General features: G+C 43.9%; 1 protein-coding gene and 1 long non-coding RNA gene across 5 annotated transcripts in view; one reads left to right on the top strand and one right to left on the bottom strand.

The window, feature by feature from the left end:
• The window catches only part of pik3c2b (phosphatidylinositol-4-phosphate 3-kinase, catalytic subunit type 2 beta), a 179,086-nt gene that overhangs the window by 110,525 nt on the left and 41,439 nt on the right, over positions 1 to 27,122 (top strand). For all 4 annotated transcript variants that reach the window (XM_068057433.1, XM_068057435.1, XM_068057432.1 and 1 more), the window contains 3 exons: positions 9,480 to 9,622; positions 20,420 to 20,608; positions 25,278 to 25,371. In XM_068057433.1, coding sequence (XP_067913534.1) covers positions 9,480 to 9,622; positions 20,420 to 20,608; positions 25,278 to 25,371 — 426 coding nt within the window. The remainder of the gene's footprint in view (positions 1 to 9,479; positions 9,623 to 20,419; positions 20,609 to 25,277; positions 25,372 to 27,122) is intronic.
• Positions 7,626 to 26,606, bottom strand: LOC137383965 (uncharacterized). The gene is made up of 4 exons (XR_010977508.1): positions 26,508 to 26,606; positions 16,071 to 16,161; positions 15,034 to 15,107; positions 7,626 to 10,030 (listed from the first exon to the last, which is right to left on the bottom strand). It is a non-coding gene; the product is annotated as an uncharacterized lncRNA (long non-coding RNA).

The following is a 27,122-nucleotide window of genomic DNA, read 5'->3' as shown; positions in this document are numbered from 1 at the left end:
GTTCCAACGCCCCCCAAAAATAGTGGAAGCCTTTGGTTGAAAAGATACTCTATGGTGAAGCATAATTTTATAATTTGTCATAAAAACACTGTGAATTTCTGGTGGGAGCAAAGCTGTAGAGATTTTCTGGCTTCTGGTTGAAGATATTGAAACCCTGTGGCATTTTTCCAAACAACTCTTTTCTGTTCTAAATAATTGTCTGTTTCTTGTATAGGGCAGAAGTGTTAACCGCATAAGTGTTGTCCAAACGTGTTCTTATTTTAACAAAGGACTGAATGATTTCTTGTGGCATTGCACACACAAAGTCAAGATCATGCATAGTTTTCAGGTGAAGTCGGGTTAGAGGCCAGGGTACACAGATGGAATTTGGTTCTCCCTTTGTAGCGTTCCATTCTAGCCTTATTTCTTTATAATACTTCGATTTGTTGTTATTTATCATTAACTAACAAATCTTGCAGTGGTTTGGGAAGCACAGGAGTAGAGTTGGTTGGAGCTTGCAATGCAGAACAGGCCATAATGCACCACTACTGGTAGGAGGGTATAATTACACTGACAAGTTTGCCCAAGCAGTTAACTGGTCTGTGCAGCTTTCTGTACATATATTGTTTATTCTGCCACTGCTAGCACATGCAGACAGTCTTACATTCATATAGCGTGTTTCATGACCACAGTATGTCCCAAAGTGTTTGACAACCAATTAAGTATTTTGAAAGTGTAGTCTCTTCTTCTCTCTTTGGCCTCCTTATCTCGAGACAATGGGTAAGCGCCTGGAGGAGGTCAGTGGTGTGTGGAGCAGCGCCTGGAGTGGCTATAAAGGCCAATTCTAGAGTGACTGGCTCTTCCACAGGTGCTGCAGAAAAATTTGATTGTCGGGGCTGTTACACAGTTGGCTCTTCCCTTGCGCCTCTGTCTTTTTTTCCTGCCAACTGCTAAGTCTCTTCGACTCGCCACACTTTAGCCCCGCCTTTATGGCTGTCCGCCAGCTCTGGCGAACGCTGGCAACTGCCTCCCACGACTTGTGATCAATGTCACAGGATTTCATGTCGCGTTTGCAGACGTCTTTAAAGCGGAGACATGGATGGCCGATGGGTCTGATACCAGTGGCGAGCTCGCTGTACAATGTGTCTTTGGGGATCCTGCCATCTTCCATGCGGCTCACATGACCAAGCCATCTCAAGCGCCGCTGACTCAGTAGTGTGTATAAGCTGGGGATGTTAGCCGCCTCGAGGACTTCTGTGTTGGAGATACGGTCCTGCCACCTGATGCCAAGTATTCTCCGGAGGCAGCGAAGATGGAATGAATTGGGATGTCGCTCTTGGCTGACATACGTTGTCCAGGCCTCGCTGCCGTAGAGCAAGGTACTGAGGACACAGGCTTGATACACTCGGACTTTTGTGTTCCATGTCAGTGTGCCATTTTCCCACACTCTCTTGGCCTGTCTGGACATAGCAGTGGAAGCCTTTCCCATGCGCTTGTTGATTTCTGCATCTAGAGACAGGTTACTGGTGATAGTTGAGCCTAGGTAGGTGAACTCTTGAACCACTTCCAGAGCGTGGTCCCCAATATTGATGGATGGAGTATTTCTGACGTCCTGTCCCATGATGTTCGTTTTCTTGAGGCTGATGGTCAGGCCAAATTCATTGCAGGCAGTCGCAAACCTGTCGATGAGACTCTGCAGGCACTCTTCAGTGTGAGATGTTAAAGCAGCATCGTCAGCAAAGAGGAGTTCCCTGATGAGGACTTTCCCTACTTTGGACTTCGCTCTTAGACGGGCAAGGTTGAACAACCTGCCCCCTGATCTTGTGTGGAGGAAAATCCTTTCTTCCGAGGACTTGAACGCATGTGAAAGCAGTAGGGAGAAGAAAATACCAAAAAGTGTGGGTGCGAGAACACAGCCCTGTTCCACGCCACTCAGGATAGGAAAGGGGTCTGATGAGGAGCCACCATGTTGAATTGTGCCTTTCATATTGTCATGGAATGAGGTGATGATACTTCGTAGCTTTGGTGGGCATCCAATCTTTTCTAGTAGTCTGAAGAGACCACATCTGCTGACGAGGTCAAAGGCTTTGGTGAGATCAATGAAAGCAATGTAGAGGGGCATCTGTTGTTCGCGGCATTTCTCCTGTAGCTGGCGAAGGGAGAACAGCATGTCAATGGTCGATCTCTCTGCACGAAGGCCACACTGTGCCTCAGGGTAGATGCGCTCGGCCAGCTTCTGGAACCTGTTTAGAGCGACTCGAGCAAAGAATTTCCCCACTATGCTGAGCAGGGAGATTCCACGGTAGTTGTTGCAGTCACCTCGGTCACCTTTGTTTTTATAGAGGGTGATGATATTGGCATCGCGCATGTCCTGAGGTACCGCTCCCTCGTCCCAGCACAGGCATAGCAGTTCATGTAGTGCTGAGAGTATAGCAGGCTTGGCACTCTTGATTATTTCAGGGGTAATGCTGTCCTTCCCAGGGGCTTTTCCGCTGGCTAGAGAATCAATGGCATCACTGAGTTCCGATTTGGTTGGCTGTATGTCCAGCTCATCCATGACTGGTAGAGGCTGGGCTGCATTGAGGGCAGTCTCAGTGACAACATTCTCCCTGGAGTACAGTTCTAGGTAGTGCTCAACCCAGCTGTCCATTTGTTTGCGTTGGTCAGTGATTATGTCCCCTGATTTAGATTTGAGGGGGGCGATCTTCTTGATGGTTGGCCCAAGAGCTCTCTTAATGCCATCATACATTCCTCTGATGTTTCTGGTGTCTGAGGCCAGCTGAATATGACTGCATAGGTGTTGCCAGTAGTCGTTTGCGCAGCGCCTGGCTGTTCTTTGTGCAGTGCTTCTGGCTGCTTTAAGTGCTACGGATGTTAACTCGTTCCATTAAGTATTTTGAAAGTGTAGTCACTGTTGTATTATAATGTGACAATGACCAGATAATCTGTTTTTTATTGATGTTGATTGAGGGATAAATATTGGCTGGATCAAAATGCTGGAACTCCCTCCCTAACAGCACTGTGTGTGTACTTGCAACAGATGGACTGCAGCGGTTCAAGAAGGCAGCTCGCCACCGTCTTCTCGAGGCAATTAGGGATGGGAAACAAATGCTGGCCTTGCCAGTGATGCCTACATCCCATGAAAGAATTTAAAAAAAAAAACACTTTCCCTGCTCTTCAAAATAATGCCGTGGAATCTTTTACGGCCACCTGAGAGGGAAGGTGTGCCTTGGTTTAATGTCTCTCCCAAAAGACAGCACCTCTGACAGTGCAGCATTCCCTCAGCACTGCAATGGAGTGTCAGCTTTTAATGTTTGTACTCAAGTCCTGAAGTGGGACTTGAACCCACAACCTTTGTAAATGATAAAAGCTGAAAAGTAAGTTGCCATTGATAATCTGTGTGCATCATTACCCATTTCATTTCTCAATTAACAACATTAAAACAGATTACTGGTCATTATCAAATTGCTGTTTGTGGGATCTTGCTGTGCATAAATTTGCTGCCGTCTTTCCTACATTACAACAATGACTACATTTCCAAAGCACTTCATTGACTGTAAAGTGCTTTGGGGCTTGAGGTCGTGAAAGGTGCCATTTAAATGTAAGTTCTTTTCTTTATTTAAAATGAACTTGGAGGCTCGGATACGATGGGGGTTAAGTGAAATCAGAGGATGAATGGCGTCTGTCAGTGGTTACAAAGCAACATTTAATTGGGTTCTGTCCAGGCCCCACACGTACACTCTACTCTAGGGTATGATGTGTGCCAACCTATGAAGGGGAATGAAAAATAGAAAGCATTGGGATGGCAGGGGTTGGGGGAGGGAGTTTGGTGTGCTGGGGGCAGCTGAATCTTTTCAAGCTCTTTACTGTTGAAGCACAATCCACCTTAAGCCTCAAAAAAAAATAGCAAAAGCTTTGGTTGAATTTTTTGAGAAAACATTTGTGATCTGAAAGTAGAAAGTTCCCATATGGATCTGATAAAAAGGCTGCTTACAGTGAGGATTTCTGCATTGCTTCCACTGGCTTTCTCTGCCTTGTGTGCTGATGTGGCAGTCAGTTAGTGAGGAGGATCAGCTACGAATCCTTCCTTCACACTTTTTCTTTTAACACTTCAGTTACTTTTTAAGATTGTGTTTTAAAAACTGTATATAAAAAAAAAATCAATCTGGCATTTCATGCAACCTCGCATCTGTTGACTTGAACTTTTATTTTAAAAAATTAACATTTTCCACCTTTACAGCTGTGATGCACTTGTAAGTGAGGAAGAAAAAAGCATTACCTGCTGTCTGATTGCAATGCCGATGACACCCAGACATGCTGTTGGATGGATTTCATTTGTCTAAGTGTGGGAGTGGTTTGGCTTTTTCCTATTATCTTCACAATAGTGCCGTAGTAGTGCTCAGGCATTGCGCACTCGCCTCTGAGTTAGAAGCTTGTAGGTTCAAGTCCCATTCCAGCACAATACACACATGAGCACATAATTCAGGCTGACATTTCAGTGCAGTACTGAGGGAGTGCTGAATAAGATCCCATGGCACTATGCCAAGACAATCTGGTGAATTCTCTGCAGTGTCCTGGCCAATATTTATCCCTCAAACAACATCATCATCATCATCTTCTTCTTGGCCTCCTTGTTTCAGGAGACAATGGGTAAGCGTCTGGAGGTGGTCAGTAGTTTGTGAAGCAGCGCCTGAAGTGGGGATGTTGGCTGCCTTGAGGACTTCTGTGTTGGAGATACGGTCCTGCCACCTGATGCCAAGGATTCTGCGGAGGCAGCGAAGATGGAATGAATTGGGAGGTCGCTCTTGGCTGACATACGTTGTCCAGGCCTCGCTGCCATAGAGCAAGGCACTGAGGACACAGGCTTGATACACTCGGACTTTTGTGTTCCGTGTCAGTGCGCCATTTTCCCACACTCTCTTGGCCAGTCTGGACATAGCAGTGCAAGCCAACCAACATCTAAAAACAGATTATATGGTAATTTTCACATTGTTGTTTGTGGAAGCTTGCTGTGCACAGATTGGTTTATAACAAGTGACTGCATTTAAAAAATAATTTGTTGGCTGCAAAGCACTTTGGAATGTGACAGGTGCTATATAAATGAGAATTATTCTTCCACCAGTGTCGTTGGGAGAGGCTCTTGAGTGGAGGCTAGGCCTTTCCTAATTGGAGGGCAAGAAGGAATACTTGGATTAGATATTTGCTGTTCTTGCTGAAGGAAGGCTATATAATGCACAGAGCTAACGTGAAGGAGGTCCAATAAAAGGGTGATTTATTTTAAGAAAGTCCACTGTTTCTTTGGCAATTTCTGTCAGTTCTTGAGACATACTGCCCGGTGATTCTAATCACACTGGAACTGAACTGAGATCCCTTTGCTTGTTTTATCTCTGATCCATCAAACTGAGCCACAGAATGTAAATGTCTGATTTAAATGATCTGCATTCTAAAAAATAGATGGCTTTTTTTGTCATTGCTCATGCATCCACCACCTCCCCATCCATTTTTTAAAATAATCCTTATGAGTATGTTCGATTTCTGAATGGCCAGCACAGATCCTGCTCAAATCAAGGGCTGGATCGAAAAAAACTTGTTGTCAACTCGTAACCTTTAGTGTCATGACCTAAACCAGCGCCATTGAGCAGAGTTCTTGCTGGTGATCACCCTGTCAAAACTCAGAGTGAGATCCACCCTGCAACATCTAACCTCTGCTTTTGAGACATGCAGAGAACAAGAGGTTCCTGCAAAGGATGTTCAGTAGCTACAGCAATTGAGCTTTGCCTGTCTTGCACAGTGCATTTTTCTGACGTGTCCTGGAATGTAACTCGCTCCACCATACGAGGCTAATCTCATTTTCTAAATATTGCAGTTTAGTGTGTGTGTGTCTGTGTGTGTGTATATGTGTACACATTGGGGAAAAAAACTAAAATAAAGCTATAGTGTTTGAACATCCCTGAGCAATCAAAATCATAGCAAATTCCTCCAAAAGGTACAATATGCTGTGATTTATTTCTCTAACTAATGTTGTGGTTAGAATATATAGCTTAGCGTGTTCACCTTTTATTTTTCAAGTTTCTGTTCTGCCCTGCTTTCTTTGAGGTTGACTGTTCAGATGGAGTATAGTTCCATGGGTACTGTGATCATCTCATATCTCACCCAGAAAACTTTGGCATGTGCATACATGGACAGAGAGCATTGACACGCAGCTTGACAAGGAGATAACCAGAGCTGAGCCAAACCATTGTTTCACCCTTTATATCAGTCATGAGATTGTTCTCGGGAACCTGAACCATAATCTGGTCCAATTACAGAGTTCCCACCTGCTGTGTGGTGTTCTGACAACTCAGCTCAGACAAAAAGTCAAACCTGGAAGCTTCCTAGTCAGTGGAGATCAGTAATAATCATATTGCTTCTAACAATTGGCCTCCTTTATGATATTTTTCCTTCTATCATTTACTCCTCTAATTTTCCACCTGCCAAAGAAGAGATGAGAATTTCTGAGGCTACTTGGTTCAAGTTGAGGAGGGTCCTTTGGTTCATTTGATCTCCTTCCACTACAGCATCCAGGTGTTACTTAACTAAATTAGGTGTCCTGGCCGCAACCACCCTTCCTGGCAGCCAGTTCCCGTTGTAGATGTCCCTTGGTGTAAAAACATGAAAACTGACCGTTATGAATGCTTGCTTCTGGTATGGAGCCCTGTTCACAATGTATGTACATTGGGAATTCATGTACACACAATTTTAATGGATGGAACATCTCAGGACACAGCTCAGATTTCCTATACTTTCCTTTATCCCAGTTAGCGAGGCCCTTTGTTAGGAGCGTGCGCACTTAAATATCAATCTGTGCTCCTCTAAATTTGGCCTCTTGAGCATTCCAGATTTTAATTGCAGCACCATTGATGGCCGTGCTTTCAGCTGCCTAAGTCCTTAGCTTTGGATTCCCTCCCTAAACCCCACTCTTCCCCCTTTATGACGCTTGTTAAAACTGACCTCTTTGAAGCTTTTGGCCACCTACCCTAATGTCTCCTTATGCGGCTCAGTGTCAAATTTTGCTTTGCAGTGCTCCAATGGGAAGCACCTTGGGATGTTTTATTATGTTACAGTCGCTGCATAAATACAAGTTGTTGTTAAAATTCATTCTGCACGCTTGGCGGCTTGTAGACCCCTGAAATCTGATAGATTGGCCATCCTATAGGATTCCCTTTTTGGTATCTGTACCTGGATATCCCAATACAGTCAAGTCAATATTGCATCCAGTTTTGGAGGAGGGTAAGTTTTCAACAGTTTGATTATCTCACTATTCAGTGCAATGTTTAAATTGTATTTTTAAAAAATTGAAACTTACAGACTAAATTGTGAAATGAATGGAACCTGCTGATGAAAACTGCTGCAGTTAAACATTCCAGCCTTTACATCAGTTATCAAAACCGAGGCCAGTGTTCTGGTTTTTAACTCCTTTAAGAAAATACGGTATAAGCAATGAGGGATTTTGGCAGAAAAGATTAATAGGCATGAGGTAGTATCAGAAAATGGCCAAGATCAGATGTATGGTCCTGGAAATCGTCAAGTCTGTTAGCCTGAGGGGAAATGATATTGATATACAAGGAAAGAGTTTGAGAATACTTCTGAACAATACAGGTGATGAATTCAAGTCAGTGTGTATTTATGATGCTGTGAGCATTAGAAATTTATTAAACTTTTCTGAATTTGAAGTAATTCACATTTGGATAAGGTAGTCTTAGAATCTTGCACACATAAAAGGGGGCCATTTGGCCCATTGTATCTGTGAAAGAGCTACCCAATTAGTCCCACTCCCCTGCTTTTTCCCTGCAAATTTTTACTTTTTAAATACGTACCCAATTCCCTTTACAAATTTACTATTCAATCTGCTTCCATAGGAGCAGGAGGAGGCCATTCAGCCCATTGAGCCTGCCCCGCCATTCAATATGATCATGGCTAATCCACTTCAATGCCTTTTTCCCACACTATCCCCGTATACCTTTATGTCATTGGTATTTAGAAATATGTCAATTTTTGCTTTAAACATACTCAATGACTGAGCTTCCACAGCCCTCTGGGGTAGAGAATTCCAAAGATTCACAATCCTTAGAGTAAAGAAATTTCTCCTCATCTCTGTCCGAAGTAGCTTCCCCCTTACTTTGAAATTGTGTCCCCTGGTTCTAGACTCCCCAACCAGGGGAAACATCTTACCTGCATCTACCTGTCTATCCTTTTAAATTTCAATGAGATCACCCCTCTTTCTTCGAAACTCTAGAGAATACAGGCCCAGTTTCCCCAATCTCTCTTTATCGGACATCCTGCCATCCCTGGAACACGTCTGGTGAACTTTCATTGCACTCCCTCTATGGCAATAATAGCCTTCCTAAGGTAAGAGGATCAAAACTGCACACAGTACTCCAGGTGTGGTCTAACCAAGGTTCTATACAATTGAAGCAAGACTTTGTTACTCCTGTACTCAAATCCTCTTGCAATAAAGGCTAATGTACCATTAGCCTTCCTAATTGCTGGCTGCACCTGCATGTTTGCTTTCATTGACTTATTGACAAGGACACCCAGCTCCCTTTGTACATCAATCACTCTTTCAGGCTGTGCATTCATGATCTCAACCACTCACTGCATAATGAATTGTTTCCTCATATCTCATCTGGTTCTTTAGTCAATTATCTTAAATCTGTGCCCTCTAGCTACTGACCCATCTGCCAGTGTAAATGGTTTTTCTCCACCTACCCTATCCAAATCCTTGATAATTTTGAGCGTGCTAAGGTGCCTCACAAGAACACAAGAAATAGGAGCAGAAGTAGACCATATGGCCCATCGAGCCTGCTCCACCATTCAATACGATCATGGCTGATCTTGGGCTTCAATTCCACTTTCCTGCCCACTCCCCTTGATTCCCTGCGAGACCAAAGTCTATCTATCCCAGCCTTAAAAATATTCAATGATTCAACAATGTGGATTCATTGCAATTTCTGTTCAAACCTTTGCAATAATGGATACAGAGTAGAATATAAAAACTTGCATTTACAAAGCGCCTTACTGCGTTCTCAACACAATTCACAGCCAATGTATGACTTTTAAAGTGTAGTCATTGTTGTGTAGGCAGGCACAGCAGTCAGTTTGGTGATATGAAGGATAATTGAAGCCTTGTTTTGCTGCTAGCTGTATATCCAGTCATGTTGGGCCATTATTCACCTCGTGAGAGCACTGAACAGATGCTTGCATTGAGGCACCATTGGTACCGGGTGTGTTGGATGAGAATGACAGTATGTATTTGGTGGCTTCCAGCCCTAAATTAGTGTACTTCACATGAGGCTTTGGGGCCAGGTATTTGATTCTGAATTGATCTGAAGCCAATGAGATTGTATGCCTGCTTCACTTTTTAAGATGGGTAAATCATTTATTTACTTTTTTGATTGTATTTTTGCTCAGTAAAGGAAGGGACATTACTTAGTTGACCTTTTTCATCTTTTTATCTTCAGATTGACTTTCCTACTTCTGCGTTTGAAGTCAAGTTCATAACCCCTCCCCCAGCAGAATTCAGTCCCAAGTATGACTTCAGTAGCCTGGATGATGAGTCGAGGAAGCGTCTGAAGGAAGTGATGCAGAAGAAGTCCCTCTTCTGGTAAGAGTATAGTTATGACAGTGACGATGATTGATTGTTGATATTCTGTGAGGAGATGGAAGAACAGCTGTTGGAAGGTGACCGTGCCAAAGCCCTGCTTGGAGCTTGTAAAGAATATAAGAACCAGCACATTTCAAATGGTAGGAGATCCTCCGGTCTCCAAATGTTTCTAGTTAACAGCAGTAATGTTCCTGTAACACTTCCGCTCAGCTCCAATCATAGTTGCACTGTTGTCGATGTCTGGTCCATTTTAAGAATGATTTATTCTGGTTAAAATCAGGTTCCTTTTTCTTAGGGTACTCTGAAACTGACTCATGGTTGATCACAAAGCAGTTTTTTTTAAAGCTGACTCCCTCACTAGATATTAAAACACAAAATGTTGGAATTGCTCAGCAGGTCAGGCAACATCTGTGAAGAGAAGAAACAGAGTTAACACTTCAGGTCGATGATCTTTCATCAGATCTGGAAGAAGTTAGAAATTTAACAGTTTTAAGCAACATCAGACCCCAAGAAAGGGAGCCAGGAAGGAGGGCGGGGAAGAGGGGAAGAATGAACAAAGGGAAAGGTAGAGGGCCGGAGTGATTAAATGGAAAAAGCATGCAAGGCAAACAGGGCAAGAAACAAAAGATGGGGGGCGAGAGGACTTTTAAATGATTACCAACAGAACCATTACCAACACCTGCTGTCAGAAAATGGGAGCAGTGATTATGATCTAAATTTGAACTCTGTGTTGAAGCCAGAATACTGTTAAGTGTCTAATCTAAACATGAGGTGCTATTCTTAGAGCTTTATTGGAATGGTGTAGGAGGAGGAGGTGTGGCCATCGTGGGACTGGGATGGAGAATTAAGATGGCAAGCAACTGGAAGCACAGGGTCACGCTTCCGGATTAAGTAGAGGTGTTCAGTAAAGCTATCACTCAGTCTGCTTTTGGTCAGGGGTGTGTGTGTGTGTCTCTTGATTTCTGAATGCGTTAGGTGAGGATGGGATTGGGCTGAGCAGTGAGATTGCATAGCCTGCCAACTCAAACATGAATAATGGCCACTTGGGCTAGACACTAGAGCAGGACTGGTGCCTGTGGACCTATGTCCCATCAAGAAGTCAGCATCTTGAGGAGAAGGGGCAAGCGGAGAAAATTGATGAGTAGAGGAAAAAAAAATTCAGCTCCCACCAAGCCTGTAACTAGCATTTGAAATTAAGGGGATTTTGACCACTAATCTTGTCAATGCAGTTCAAATTAGAGGCATGTGAAGTATTACAATTTTGGAAATTAAAATAAGAAGAAAGATATCTTGCAATTTTATAACACCTTTCTAAGTCCTCAGAACATCCCAAAGTGCTTCACAGTCATTTAATTCCTTTTTAAGTGTAGTCACTGTTGTTTTGCAAGCACAGAGTAACCGACTTGCCTAGAGCAAGGTCTCATAGCCAGCAAATTAAATTAATTAGCAAATAATCTGTTCTGGTGGTATTGATTGAAGGTTAAGCATTGGCAAAGACAGCAGGAGAACTCTATTGCTCTTGTATACAAATAGTCATTTGGTAGTACAGTTATGGTGACGGACAGTTAACTGCCAAGCGTTGTTTGAAATTTAAACCAAGCAGCTTGACTCTGATTGGTCAAGGCATTGCCCTGAGGAATGAACCAGCGAATAGCTGTCCCTTACTTTGTTCAGCTAAAACAGGCACAATGTGTGTACATGTTCTTTCTGTCTGCAAAGAACTGGGCCCTGTGTATTAATGTATGTAGCTTCCAGTACGCACAAATACGCCACACTGAAAGCCCTACTGACAGTCTTAAATTGGTTGTCAGCGTAATTCTTAGCACACTGGATTATTCAACAAATGTTGTCCAATCGCGGAATCACATCTAATGTTGGACACGGTTTTGAGTTTTGCAAGCACGGACTGGTTGGGTACGGCCCGTACCTTGCCCGTTGCGAACAGCGGAAGGGACATGTTTGATACGATCCGCCAATCTTTGGGACGCAGTGTGGCATATTTGCATGTACTGGAAGCTACATGTATTAATACACAGGGCCCATTTCTTTGCAGACAGAAAGAACATGTACACACATTGCACCTGCTTCAGCTGAAGAAAATAAGGGACAGCCAATTGCTGGTTCATTCCTCAGGACAATGCCTTGACCAATCAGAGTCAAGCTGCCTGGTTTAAATTTCAAACAAAGCTTGGCAGTTAACTGTCAGCCACCATAAACTGGTGCATTGTCCACAGCAGCACCTCTACCAATCAGAGTTCACTTGCTAACCAATCGGCACTCTCTCTTTTCATGCAGTATAAGTTGTTGTTTTCCCTTACATTGGTTATTCTTGCGTATTGTCCTGATGGGTGCAAGACTATAAAGCTTCAACAACATGTCTCTATTTTCAGCAATTCTATTGCTCTTCTTCAAATAACCCCATGAGATATTTTATGTTCTCTGCATTAACTTTCTGATATGCCAGTCAGAGTCACACCATCTATTCCTCACTCACTTAAATTTTTTTTAAAGAAAACAGTCATAGCTGTGAGCAACAAGGGAAATGGCAGGAAAATGACCTTTTTCCTCTGGATATTTTATTCTGTTTCCGTCACTTCCTTACGACAGAAAGTCATCCTGCAAATGTGCAGAGCAGGTCTTGTATTGTCTGTGATAGTCATTGATTCCAGGCAAACCCTTCTTTGGCAATGTCTTGTGCATGCAGTGCCTGACATTGAGTCATTTACAGTCACTCTGCCAGCCAAGCGTGCAGTGTATTTCAGCGAGTGACTACCACAACAACAGAGAACATTGGCTACTGATCAGGATTGGAATCCTGGCTGGTTTGCTTTTTTCCCCATTTTCCTTCCCAGCCTTTAAATCTTACTGACTTTTGCTGCTGAAACTGTTTGAAATTGGAACAGGAGCAAGCCATTCAGCCCCACGAGCCTGTTCCGCCATTTTAGTTAGATCACGGTTGATCTATATCGTAAGTCCATCCATACCTGTCTTGGTTCCGTAATCCTTAAACCCTTGCCTATCAATCTCAGGTTTGACATTTTCGGATGATTCCCAGCTGCAAAAGCTTTTTGGGGGAGAGAGTTCTAGATTTCCACTACCCTTTGTGCGAAGAAGTGCTTCCTGAACACTCTAGCTCTAATTTTAAGGTTATTATACCCCTTTGTTCTGGGCTCCCCCACCAGAGGAAATAGTTCCCCTCTCTCTACCCTATCAACTCCATTAATCTTATTAAACACGTCAATTAGATCACCCATTAATCATCTATAGTCATAGGAGTACAAGCCTAGTCTATGCGACCTGTCCTCATAACCCTTTTATCCTGAGTATCATTCTAACCCTGGATTAGATTAGTTAACATTAAAAAGTCTAGTCTATAGTGCTCAGTGATAAATTTACCTTCAAGCTTTTGTGGGTGTGACTGATCAACTACGTTTAATAACCAGAATCACAGCTGACTAAAGTGCGAGAGCACTATAGTAGGGCAAGCTAATTCCAAATTCCACCCACCTTCATGTCCCACCACCCTACCTCCATTTACGTGGAACAGATGCAGTGAGTCAATCAGCTTCACATTTACGCATTGTTTATAAACGTGGCAAGTGGGGACATGCGTTGCAAAGTGACTCCACCACACATAATTAGGCAGCTTTCTGTTAGAAACTAGATTCAATCACAATACATTTCTCGCTTTAATTCCAAACATCTGGGTGTAATTTCTAATTAACTAAATATACATTACCCACATCATCCACCTTACCACAAATCGCAGGCTACTTTATACATTGGAGTCACCATAATCATAGGCTTCATTAACCACGTTACCATAGTTACAGGCCCCATAACCCATAGACATATTGTCCACCATACCTGTGGACAATATGGTGCCTGTGCTTTTTCTTGACTACCTTCAGTTATACGATTAATTTCCTGTTTGTACAGAGCTGCGTTAGTTGCAAACCATACACATCCTAAATGGACCAGCTTACCATGTAAATGTTTCATCAGTTTCTCTTTCTTTGAAGAATTAGAAATACTAACCCTTCACTAGGTCCTCTACAATGTTCTCGCCTGTTGTTGTTGTTGTGGGGAATACTTCGCTGTGCAGCCTGACATGGCACATGTGTTGAGTGTGATGTGTTGTGATGAAGGTAATGGGCGCAGTTTGTTGTGCATAAGTGCAGTGTGTTATGGTGCTAGCACTGACTGTGGTGCACCTTAGCTGCCCAGGCCCTAAGCTCTGCATTACCCTCCCTAAATCTGTGCAACACACTCTCTGTAGGTTGATAGGTTAATTGGCCATTATAAATTGCCCCTAGTATAGGTAGGTGGTAGGGAAATATAGGGACAGGTGGGGATGTAGTAGGAATATGGGATTAGTGTAGGATTAGTATAAATGGGTGGTTGATGGTCGGCACAGACTCGGTGGGCCGAAGGGCCTGTTTCAGTGCTGTATCACTAAACTAAACTCTCGTCCTTTAAGATGCTCCTTAAAACCTACCTTTGTGAACAAGCTTTTGGCTACCTGTCCTAATATCTCTTTCGGTGCTCAGTGGCACATTTGTTTGATCATGCTCCTGTAAAGTGTCTTGGGTCATTTTACTACTTTAATGGGGCAATATAAATCCAAGTTGTTGTTGTTATTGGTAAGCATGGTGTTACTTAGTACAGGCAGTAGGTGTATTCTATTATGGGTAAATTGCGAGGGAAAGATAAGAATTGCGAAAACAATTTGATTAAGGGTTTTGATGGAGCAAATAAGGAAAAACAGTTTCCATTGGTAGGAAGGTCAGTAATCAGAGGACACAGATTTAAGATAACTAGCAAAAGAACCAGAGGGGAGATGAGAGATTTTTTTTTTTTTACACAGTGAGTCGATATAGTCTGGAATGCACTGCCTGAACGGGTTGTTGAAACAGATTCATTCGCAACTTACAAAAGGGAATTGGATATAAACTAGAAAAGGAGAAAAAAAATGCAGAACTGTGGGGACTGAGCAGGGGAGTAGGACTAACTGAGTAGCACTCTCAACAAGCTGGCACAGATGGGCCAAATGGCCTCCTCCTGTTCCATATCATTCTATGTCCCGCACCAGTTTGGAAATATCTGTGAGAGAGAGTGAGAGCTGAAGCGGCCGTTAACACATTAGTCCATCAAGCTTGAACCGCACATGATCGCCCGGCATGATGATGACTAAAAACCTCCTGGTGCTCTCCCCACCCCACCGCGCCCCCCCCCCCCCCCCACCCAAACCTCCCGCAATCATGTAATTTCCTGGGAGAAGCAAGATATAAGAGAAAATAAAACAGGACCAGGAAGGGAAAACATATTCTGGAAAATTCCTCTCTGTGCCTGGCAATCAAAACCAATCCAAGAGATCACACGAACCAGATGTCATCTATAAAGAGACTTGCCTTCTGTACATTGCGATCTCTGCCCAGGTCAAGACCTGGTCCAGCTCCCACTTGAAGGCATGACATGGCCCAGTCTGAGGAATCGTACAAAAAATTGTTTTAAAATCTGCTCCATGTGAATGAGAACAAACCCACTCAGTCATTCCGTTGATGACTGAATCTATTAAAAATGACATGAAAGAACCTCTGCAAAGGAGCTAGTGTGCCTTTTGATTTTCCTTTTAGAAAAGCAGGAATTTTGTCAGATTTAAATAGTCGACGACGCATTTTAACTCCCTGCTCGCCACAGAATTTTTTTTTTCTTTGTATAGTTTCCCGTTTGCTCAGAGAAATCAAATGAAAGTTTAATATTTCCTTTCCTTAAAGTGACTGTCCCCACGTCTCCTCCACAGGTTTGTGTCCAGTCCCTTGTGTAGTACAGATGTTTTCTATTCCTTCACTGACGTTGATTGTCCGTGTGTTCAATTCAGATCATCCAAACTTTGGATGGAAACAGCAAATGCCAGAAGTGCACAGCGGGTCAATCAACATCTGAAATAGATGTAGATTAAGATTCTGGAAGAGACCCTTCATCAGAGGTCTATTCTTTGTTTATCTCAACCAGGTTTTAGTCAGTTGGATTCTGAAATGTCTAAATTCTCATCCAAGGGATTAAGATTTTGCATCTTAACAGTTCCTATCCAGCACCCATACACAGTCAAGGAAGGCAGGTAGTACGGATTGTTCAAAATATTATCCTACAGCCATCTGAATTGCTTGAGTGCAAGGTAAAGGCTGGCACAGACTATTTGGGCCAAATGCCCAGTTTCCACATTGTGAGTTGAATTTTACAGACACACGGACGTCTGGAGCCGTGGCAGGGGGGTGCATGGGGTGGGGGGGCTGGTGCCGGAAAATGCCGCCGCACATCCCGATGCCATGAGGGCCCAGCCCGATCTTGCTGGCGGCGACGAGACCTCATGTCGGCCCCGCCACCACTAGGCGATGGGACCACCATTAACATATAGAAATGAATATTAAATCACTGAATTAATTACCTTTATGTTCCCACCGTCTGTCCTGATGTGATATTTGTGCCGGTGGCTGAAACTCCCCTGCCATCCCCATCCGGGGAACCGAGGCGGAACACTGGTGGGAGAGGGAGGAGGTAAGTTTCTCAGTGCGGGAAGGCGATAGTGGGGTCAAAGTCATATCATTGGTGTAGGGGATGGTGGGAAGGGTTATAGTGTAAAGTTTAGCTACTTTTAGGGGGGAGGTTGGGAAGGTCAGGTTAGCAAGGGAAGTGTTTTGCGGGGGAGAGGGCAAGTAATGAATTTTATGGTTATTGGGGGGGGGGGAGAGAGGGGCAGAATAAATAGATTTAAATTTTTAAATTACATTTTTCTTTAAATATGTAAATTGAAAGTTAGGGCTCAAAGCACAGGCAGCTGATGCTATTGCTGGGGACGGACAGCCCACCCCCTCCACCTCATCGCGGTGGGGGGGGGGGGCGGTGCAGTCCGCCCAGACTATTTAAATGAGCCACCACGCCGGCTCCGCGACATGCGTCCCGCGTGGACAGACCACCATTGTTGTTGCCCACTGCCGATCTTGGCAACAGGACTATAAATTTCAGCCCTGTAACTCTTATACATTTCTGTTAATAACACTGTTAGCTAACTCTTGTAGTTTTCCATTCTGTTCCTGTGTGTAAATTATGTTCTTGAGGGGTGGGGGAGTCTGGTTAGCAACTATGTGTATTAAGCACTGTGTGAATCAAGGACTAGTGACTGCACATGCTGGTTTGCTAATGCAAACTGTCTTAAGATGATTGCCTGTGTTTGATTGTCATCCTGTATTTCTATAACTCATGTAACCTGAGGCGAATGGCTGACTGGGCATGTTTACTATGTGAATGTCTTAACTTAGAGTAAGTTTCTGCAAGTATTAACCGTTGAGTAGCCATACAAACTTTAGCTGCCAACTACCCACTATTATGCACTAAATCCTGCCTTATTTTCCAGAGATCAACTGGCTAAGGGAAGTCACTAAAACAGGGAATGGGATCGGGTGTCTGTGCACTCACCCTGTGGGCTGTAATTGGATCAAGCTCTAATGCACCAGGGAAGCAGTGTAATCTAATAACTGCTCACAAACGGGGCTAAGGGCTAACAATGAAGGACCAGACACATGAGCCTTCGAGCTGTCTAGCTCACCGCTCACCAGCTGGGTTCCTCTCCATGGTCTCCACCTGTTTTTTTTTAATATATTATATATTAAATGCTCGATTGTAAACTGGGTGAATAGTAAAAAGAGAAACTTGCACTTCTATAGCACCTCTCATGACTTCAACATGTCCTACAGCGCTTTACAACCAGTGAAGTACTTTTGAAATATCGTCACTGTTATAATGTAGGAATAAGGGAGAAAGACATAGGGCATTTAGCAATGGCAAAGTAGGATCAAGTATTCATACATGCCAGCCAGTTCGATCCTCTGCCGTTCCGCAAGCTGGTATCTTGTACCTTCTCTGACCGGCTATAAGGCAGCAGTACTCGCTAGAGCTCAAATGCAGCTTAGGCACGTGCTTGTTATGAGGAGACTAGAAACATGGGGATGATGGAAATAAAAAGTACTCCAAAACATATGAAGTTTTCATGCAGATGCCTTTGGAAATTATATTGGGAAGACCAGGATTTGAGAGGGCACAGCTGCAACGAAGCAGAAGACTGTTCCTAAAGTAGAAATAACTGCCCAAACTAGAACACTTGCACAAGCATATGTCAATAACCTAATGATTATTGCTGATGCTTCAGAGGAAGTGAATGAATATTTTCAAGCTGAAGAGCTGTTGACTTATTTGTGGAATAGACTGCCATCTAGTGTATCGGACGACTTTGGCCGAGCTGTCCCATTAAAGGGACCCGAGACAGACTTCCATTCAATAAAGAGCAGAAGGACATAAGATTTAAACAAGGGGGGTGAGATGACCAGATCAGTAGACCTGGGTGTCATGACCAGCTCCATGTGACATTTTATTTTATTTCTGCGCACTTAGTTTCTGATAAATGTGCATGTGCACGTGTAATGGGTTAATTAAGACCTTGTATATTCTTTCTTCCTTTCTTTCTCCTCCCTGACCTCTCCTGTTCTTGCAGCTTCCCTGGTCGGTGGGACAGCTGGAGACCTCCCCCCAGGCCAGCATCAATACAGCCATTTAACTGGCCTGTGAGAGTCGCAGAATAATTGACACCTGCTTGTGGATTTTGTTTTTCTTTTGGAGGCTGCATTTCTCTTTCCTTTCACCCTGATGGGCAAAATGCCCTATCAACCTCCCAGAGCAGCATGATCGAGATGGGTGTAATTTATCTTTTTGCAATTGGGAATAAAAATAATTTTTCTTTTAATTTGTCCTCTGGATGTGAACGATTCTAGAAAAGCTGCATTTGTTACTCATTCCTAGTTGCCCTGACAACATCAGAGGGCATTAAGACTCAATCGCATAATTGGAGTCATGCATAGGTCAGAGGGCTGGAGTGTCGAGTTCTCTTCCCTTAAGGGCAGGAATGGGCTTTACTGATAATATGGTAGCTTTCATGGTCATTTTTACCTAGAATTTTCAGATTTTTAAAATTCAATTTTACAACTTGCTATGGCAGGATTTGAACTCTCAACCCCTGGGTGCTTATCCACTGCTTTAACCACTACACTACTACAAAATACAGAATTAAAAAAAAAAATCAATTTCCCTTAAATTTCACAAGTAGCTCCCCCCTGTCACTCCAACCCCTTTACACTCCCACTTGCCGCAAATCATCGTCCGGCTGAGAGTGGGCACAATGTTTCCTGTCATCTCTAATGCTTCTGTTGGTTCAGCCACCAGAAGGTGCTTGAAGGTATATAGATTTCTGGTTAATGTACCGCTAATCCTGCATTAACTGGAACACCCTCGCAATAGTTGGTGGCAAAGCCTTCAGGGAAAGTTCGGTAAATAAATGATTTGTAGTATTCAGTGATCGCTGAATTGAAAGAAAAATAACATCAATAATTAAATAGCGGATGATAGATGAGTTCAGATTAATGTCATGGAAATACCAAGGTAAAATAATGCAGTCTTCTGCAAATGAATGATTTCCCCATTAAGGTCATTGCTCCATGACCCCTCCCTCCCTATCTCTGTAACATCATCCAGCCCTACCCCTCTCTGTGCTTCTCCAATTCAGGTCTCTTGCGTATCCCTGACTTTAATCACTCTAGGATTTGCTGCTGTGCCTCAGCTGCCTGGGCCCTAAGCTGTGGAATTCCCTCTCTTCCTCTCTCTCCCTCTCTCGCTCCTTTTAAGGTGCTCCTTAAAACCTACCCCTTTGGCCAAACTTTGCATCACCTGTTCTAATATCTCCTTATGTGGCGCAGTGTGAAACTTTGTTTGATAATGCTCCTGTGAAGCACCTTGGGACATTTTTCTACTTTAAAGGTGGTATATAAACACATGTTTTTCTGGGTTAATCAACCACAGTATGTGTTTTAAATTATGAATCCAATTTAAAAATACTAGTCCCACACTATGACCAGTGGGAAGCTCTTGGGGTTTAATCCTCAGAGTTGGGTGATCTCAGCCGGACTGATAATAGGTACGGTAATATTGCTCCCAGCGTCCTTCAGGTAGGAATGGCAGGGGGGTTTGGCAGTGACAATGGAGAAAGCAGCCAGGGTAGGTGCTCCTGACCGCTACCTGTCACACCAGCTGGAAAATGTCTGGATGTCCTGTGATGACTACTTTGGTTGTAGAGCCTGCTGCTGCTCGCTGTCCAGGCTCTAAGCAGGAAGAGTGATTGCTCCAGTGTGGTACCAAAAGGCTGCTGGAATTGTACCTCAGGGTGAATTGCCACCTTCAATAGAGGGGTGGGTTGGGAAAGTAAATTAGTCAAACCCTCCTTTTACAAATTCATGAGGGAAAAGCCAATTCATTCCATTTATGGGGATTAGAACTTGTTCAATTCAAATGGGCTCCCTGCTGACCCCGGAGAAAAGGCTGTTCAAGTAGGCTTGCTATTAATGAGGTTCTGGAGCATTGATGTTTCCCAGGGCAGATTTAGGCCCTGCCTTTGACTGGTGGTAATGTGCTCTTTGGTGTAACCTTTCACTTGGAATCAAATTCGTGCCTTGGTGTGATCCATGTTAGAATGTTTCCAGCAATGAGCCTGACCTTCACTAATGGGTTACAGCAAGAGTGTCTCAGGTGGCTCTTCTGTTCTGTGGTTACTCTGAGAACATCTCGAGCCAGATGGTCATGTGCAGTAATATTTTTGTTGTTGGTGTCGTCATCATCTTTAGTATTTGGTGCTGACTGATGGCCCCTCCCTTCCACTTCTCTTGACCTTCACCCCACTTTCCCCACCCTCTGCAGGCTGACAGAAGCAGATAAGAAGTTGCTGTGGGAGAAGCGTTATTACTGTCACTCAGAATGCAGCTGCCTGCCTCTCGTGCTCGCCAGCGCCCCCAGCTGGGAGTGGGCCTGCCTGCCCGACATCTACACCCTACTCAAACAGTGGAATTGTCTCGGCCATCTGGATGCCTTGGGTCTGCTCCACGCTACGTAAGTACTACAATAGCATGAATATGTTCAGATAAAAGCTTATCCCCCACAACATCATGGTAGGCCAATTGCTTAAAAAGTAAGTTGTTGATGGCCATTTAGGCCAGTTAGATCATCTACCATAGTAACCTACCATTACCAAAACAAGCCTGCATTTATATAGCACCTTTCATAGCCACTGGATGTCCCAAAGCACTTTACAGTTAAGTATTTTTGAAGTGTAATCCGTGTTGTAATGTAGGAAATGTGGCAGCCAATTGCGCACAGCAAGTTCCACGAAACATATAATCTCTCTTTGTGACGTTGATTGAAGAACAAATATTGGCCGGATACCTGCTTTGTGCCCTCAAGTCCTAGAGTGGGACTTGAACCCACAACCTTCTGGCTCAGAGGCGAGAGTGCTACCAACTGACGGTTAAACTGAAATCTTAATGCCTGCTTCACAAGCACTGCTTTGCACAGAGGACACTCCTGAACCTCACGCTTAACATTTACCATAGCAGAGTGAACTGATAAACTCCCCAACAATGAATGCTAACTGGATAACTCATAAGCAACGAATGTCCCACCTGGCTTTAAGCAAGTCTTTACGTTTGAAGTGGAGCAACCTGATATCATATTATCTAATGAATGGTGCAACTAGAAGTCATCTTGGTGCCATAGCAACCAAAAGTAACATCAGGTCATCCTGAGCCTGTCATATGGAGCAGCTAATATGTGTGGTCTCTAAGTCTACTTTCACAGTTTCTGTCTGGAGAAATGCTGTACTTAATGTACTTAATGAGTGAAGTGTTCATCAATGTCAGCAACAGTTTTCTGGGGGATTGTGCCCAGCACATAACCATAACCTCCATGCCCACTGACCTACATTGGCTCCCAATCCACCATCTCTATTTTTAAAAAAATTCTCATTTCTCAAATCCCTCCATAGCCTTGCCCCTTCCCATCTCTGTCACCCCCTCTAGCCTTTGAACCCTCTTGAGACCTCTGCAGTTCTCCAATTCTGGTCTTGTGCATGTTCCATTTCCTTCACCCAACCATTGGCAGCTGTGTCTTCAGCTGCCGAGGCCCTAAGTTCTGGAATCCCCTCCCTGAATCTCTCTGCCTCTCCACACTCCTTAAAACCTACCTCTTTGACCAAGCTTTTAGTCACCTGTCCTAATATTTCCTTTTTTTGACTCGGTGTCAGTTTTTTGTCTGACTACGCAGACATACAGCTCAAGAAAGTGTCAGGTTCGACACTCAGTTTGTGCCATTAGCTGGTTGTCAACCCGGGAGGCAAGAGTAGCATATCATTAGCGTCAGTACACCCTGGCTTAAAGGGAGAAAAATCAGCCTGGGATTCCTACTCTTGATCACTCTCCGTTGACTTCAGACGAAAATGTGCTTTCACATGGGTTTCAGGTAATGACCGTATCTGGATTGACTGTGAGGCCTACGACTGTCATATGGCCTGTCAATGTTCACACATAAAGAATGAAACACTTGTTAAAGGAGCAAGAAAACTAATAGAATCGTATCCCTATGAGGAATTGATGCCTTCAGAAGAGGAGGTGGGGAAAATAATAGATGTTTTTTTTTAGAATTAGAATATTACAGCGCAGTACAGGCCCTTCGGCCCTCGATGTTGCGCCGAGCTGTGAAACCATCTGACCTACACTATTCCATTTTCATCCATGTGTCTATCCAATGTCCACTTAAATGCCCTTAAAGTTGGCGAATCTACTACTGCTGCAGGCAGGGCATTCCACGCCCTTACTACTCTCTGAGTAAAGAAACTACCTCTCACATCTGTCCTATATCTATCACCCCTCAACTTGAAGCTATGTCCCCTCGTGTTTGCCATCACCATCCGAGGAAAAAGACGCTCACTATCCACCCTATCTAACCCTCTGATTATCTTATATGTCTCTATTAAGTCACCTCTCCTCCTCCTTCTCTCCAACGAAAACAACCTCAAGTCCCTCAGCCTTTCCTCGTAAGACCTTCCCTCCATACCAGGCAACATCCTAGTAAATCTCCTCTGCACCCTTTCCATAGCTTCCACATCCTTTCTATAATGCGGTGACCAGAACTGCACGCAATACTCCAGGTGCGGTCTCACCAGAGTCTTGTACAGCTGCAGCATGACCTCGTGGCTCCGAAACTCGACCCCCCTACTAATAAAAGCTAACACACCATATGCCTTCTTGACAGCCCTATTAACCTGGTTAGCAACCTTCAGGGATTTATGCACCTGGACACCAAGATCTCTCTGCTCATCTACACTAACAAGAATCTTCCCATTAGCCCAGTACTCTGCATTCCTGTTACTCCTTCCAAAGTGAATCACCTCACACTTTTCCGCATTAAACTCCATTTGCCATCTCTCAGCCCAGCTCTGCAGCCTATCTATGTCTCTCTGTACCCTACAACATCCTTCGGCACTATCCACAACTCCACCGACCTTAGTGTCATCTGCAAATTTACTAACCCACCCTTCTACACCCTCTTCCAGGTCATTTATAAAAATGACAAACAGCAATGGCCCCAAAACAGATCCTTGCGGTACACCACTAGTAACTAAACTCCAGGATGAACATTTGCCATCAACCACCACCCTCTGTCTTCTTTCAGCTAGCCAATTTCTGATCCAAAGCTCTAAATCACCTTCAACCCCATACTTCCGTATTTTCTGCAATAGCCTACCGTGGGGAACCTTATCAAACGCCTTACTGAAATCCATATACACCACATCCACTGCTTTACCCTCATCCACCTGTTTGGTCACCTTCTCGAAAAACTCAATAAGGTTTGTGAGGCACGACCTACCCGTCACAAAACCGTGCTGACTATCTCTAATGTACTTATTCTTTTCAAGATGATTATAAATCCTGTCTCTTATAACCTTTTCCAACATTTTACCCACAACCGAAGTGAGGCTCACAGGTCTATAATTACCAGGGCTGTCTCTACTCCCCTTCTTGAACAAGGGGACAACATTTGCAATCCTCCATTCTTCCGGCACTATTCCTGTCGACAATGACGACATAAAGATCAAGGACAAAGGCTCTGCAATCTCCTCCCTAGCTTCCCAGAGAATCCTAGGATAAATCCCATCTGGCCCAGGGGACTTATCTATTTTCACACTTTCCAAAATTGCTAACACCTCCTCCTTGTGAACCTCAATCCCATCTAGCCTTGTAGCCTGGATCTCAGTATTCTCAACAACATTTTCTTTCTCTACTGTAAATACTGACGCAAAATATTCATTTAACACTTCCCCTATCTCCTCTGATTCCACACACAACTTCCCACTACTATCCTTGATTGGCCCTAATCTAACTCTAGTCATTCTTTTATTCCTGATATACCTATAGAAAGCCTTAGGGTTTTCCCTGATCCGATCCACCAATGACTTCTCGTGTCCTCTCCTTGCTCTTCTTAGCTCTCCCTTTAGATCCTTCCTGGCTAGCTTGTAGCTCTCAAGCGCCCTAACTGAGCCTTCACGTCTCATCCTAACATAAGCCTTCTTCTTCCTCTTGACAAGCGCTTCAACTTCTTTAGTAAACCACGGCTCCCTCGCACGACAACTTCCTCCCTGCCTCACAGGTACATACTTATCAAGGACACGCAGTAGCTGCTCCTTGAATAAGCTCCACATTTCGATTGTTCCCATCCCCTGCAGTTTCCTTCCCCATCCTATGCATCCTAAATCTTGCCTAATCGCATCATAATTTCCTTTCCCCCAGTTATAATTCTTGCCCTGCGGTGTATACCTGTCCCTGCCCATCGCTAAGGTAAACCTAACCGAATTGTGATCACTGTCACCAAAGTGCTCACCTACATCTAAATCTAACACCTGGCCGGGTTCATTTCCCAGTACCAAATCCAATGTGGCATCGCCCCTGGTTGGCCTGTCTACATACTGTGTCAGAAAACCCTCCTGCACACACTGGACAAAAACTGACCCATCTAAAGTACTCGAACTACAGTATTTCCAGTCGATATTTGGAAAGTTAAAGTCCCCCATAACAACTACCCTGTTACTCTCACCCCTGTGTTTTATCCTTCTACTCATTCAGTTGCAATCATCAGAAAGAGATGAGATTTTTAACCCTTGCAGGTGGAGTTTGAACTCTTGTCTTGGAAATGAAAGAGATAGGAACATAGGAACAGGAGGAGCCCATTCAGACCCTTGAGCCTGTTTCACACTTCAGTTAGATCATGGCTAATCTGTATCTTAACTCCATCTACCTGTCTTGATTCCATTTTCCTTAATACCCATGCCAAACAAAAATCTATCAATCTCAGTTTAGAAATTTTCAATTGACACCCCTCCCCCCCTCCCCAACTCTCAACAGCTTTTTGGGGGAGAGAATTTCAGGTTTACACTTCCCTTTGTGTGAAGGAGTGCTTCTTGATATCACCCCTGAATGACCTTCCTCTAACTTTAATGTCGTTCCCCCTTGTTCTGGACTCACCCACCAGAAGAAGTGGTGTTTCTATATCTACCCTACCAAAACCTTTAATTGTCTTAAACACCTCAGTGAGACCACCACCACCTTATATACTTGAGGGAATACAAGCCTAGTTTATGCAACAAGTGCAGATGCACTAACCCAGTGCCATTTAGTCACAGTGCCAATGTTGCCAAGTCACAATGCTGATTCTTTGCTGTGTTATACAGATTTCCTGATCAGGAGCTACGCCACACTGCAGTCCAGTGGATGGAGACTATGTCTACGTCAGAGCTGGTGGACTTCCTACCTCAGTTAGTACAAGTGAGTGCCATACAAGCACATAATCTGAAAGAGCTTGCATGTAAGATTTATTTTTATATTTGATCAACCTCCTGTGGCATTGCAGGCTTGAGGGGCTGAATAGCCTCCTCCTGTTCCTATGTTGCACACAGTGAATCAAGACTTAAGTGTAATCTTCAGGTGAAGCAGACTTTGAGGCGAGAGGATCATTGGACCAGGGTCTTGAGACACAATTTAATTCCCGTTTTAAATTCATACATGATCTTTTTATTTCTGTTATAAATTCTTGTAACCAAATTTAGAAACAAAATGACTCCTGACAACGCAGAGCATGTATAGAGTGATCATGGACGTCATCAGTGCATGCGAACATTTGCCAGCTTGCCAGTATGAATACATGCATGCGCGTGCTGACATCACCGCGCAATGATGTCCACCCTCCCTCAATAGACATGATTGCTGCCTCCATTCCCCGTGAACAGTACCCTGCTCCCTCCCGCCATTCCCACTTCAATCGCGGCTTTCAATTTCCCGCTCCCGACTACTCACCGCTGCCTTCCCTCAGCCACTTGCAATTGCCCTCGCCGATTCCCCCCCCTCGGCTGTTCGCTTCCCATGTCACCGCTTCCCCCCGGTGTTTCTGTGGGTGAGGATGCATTTGCGCATGTGCCAGTACAACACCACCTAGTGGTTGCGTTGTCAGCAAATGCAGCCCACCAAGGCTTCTTTAGCAGCACCTCCCAAACCTGCGAGCTTCACCACCTGGAAAGACAAGGGCAACAGGTGCAACAAAAACAAGAAATGCTGGATTCACTCAGCAGGTCTGGCAGCATCTGTGGAAAGAGAAGCAGAGTTAACGTTTCGGGTCAGTGACCCTTCTTCGGAAGGGTGCATGGGAGCACCATCATTTCCAAGTTCCCCTCCAAATCGCACGATATCCCATATTGGACATACATCGTTGTTCCTTCATTGTTGTTAGGTCAATATCCTGGAATTCCCTCCCTAACACCATTGTGAGTAGGCCTACATCACACGGATTGTAGCTGTTCAAGAAGACAATTACCACCACCTTAAGGGCAATTAGAGATGGGCAATAAATACTTGCCTGGTTGGCAACATTCATGTCCTGGGAATGAATAGCAAAAAGCACGTATTACCTATTCAAGATTGAAATTATTCGCATTCCATACTGATGCTTTCAATCCCAGATAGACGGTGTAGATGGTCACCTTCCTAATACATCCTCCTTTGTTGATATCACCTTTCACTTTATATTCAGTACCGCTTGCAACAGATAAGCTGTGTGTGACTGAGCAGCAAGTGTCACACCTCTCTTTTCTCCAAAGGAAAATAAATGAATTATTTTGTGGTTTAACCTCTCGCCACCAATATCACAGTTTGATTAAACATTGCTTTCAAGAGAATACTAACCTGAATTACTGCTTGCCATGATTGGCCTTGTATTTTTGGTTTAAACAGTACCTTAAACAGTAACAGTGATAACCAGTCAGAGAGTGAGACATAGAAATCAGACCTGACTGCAGGAATTTTAGCAAATATATAGAATCAGTGATTCTCTGAAATAAAAACAAAGCTAAATTAACATAAAGCAAGCAGAGCTTTGGCTTGTCTGCCTCATCACAACTGGCGGGCAAGAGCTGATATTTGTTCAGTCTGCATATTAAGGTTTAACACATGAAGGAACTAGATGGGCCTTCGTTGCATTCATAGTGATGTAGCTTCAGATGGATGGTGCCGCAGGTTGAGTGAAT

The sequence above is a fragment of the Heterodontus francisci genome, chromosome 25, assembly GCF_036365525.1.
Source record: "Heterodontus francisci isolate sHetFra1 chromosome 25, sHetFra1.hap1, whole genome shotgun sequence".
NCBI lineage: Eukaryota > Metazoa > Chordata > Chondrichthyes > Heterodontiformes > Heterodontidae > Heterodontus > Heterodontus francisci.
This window is presented reverse-complemented; position numbering and strand designations above follow the sequence as displayed.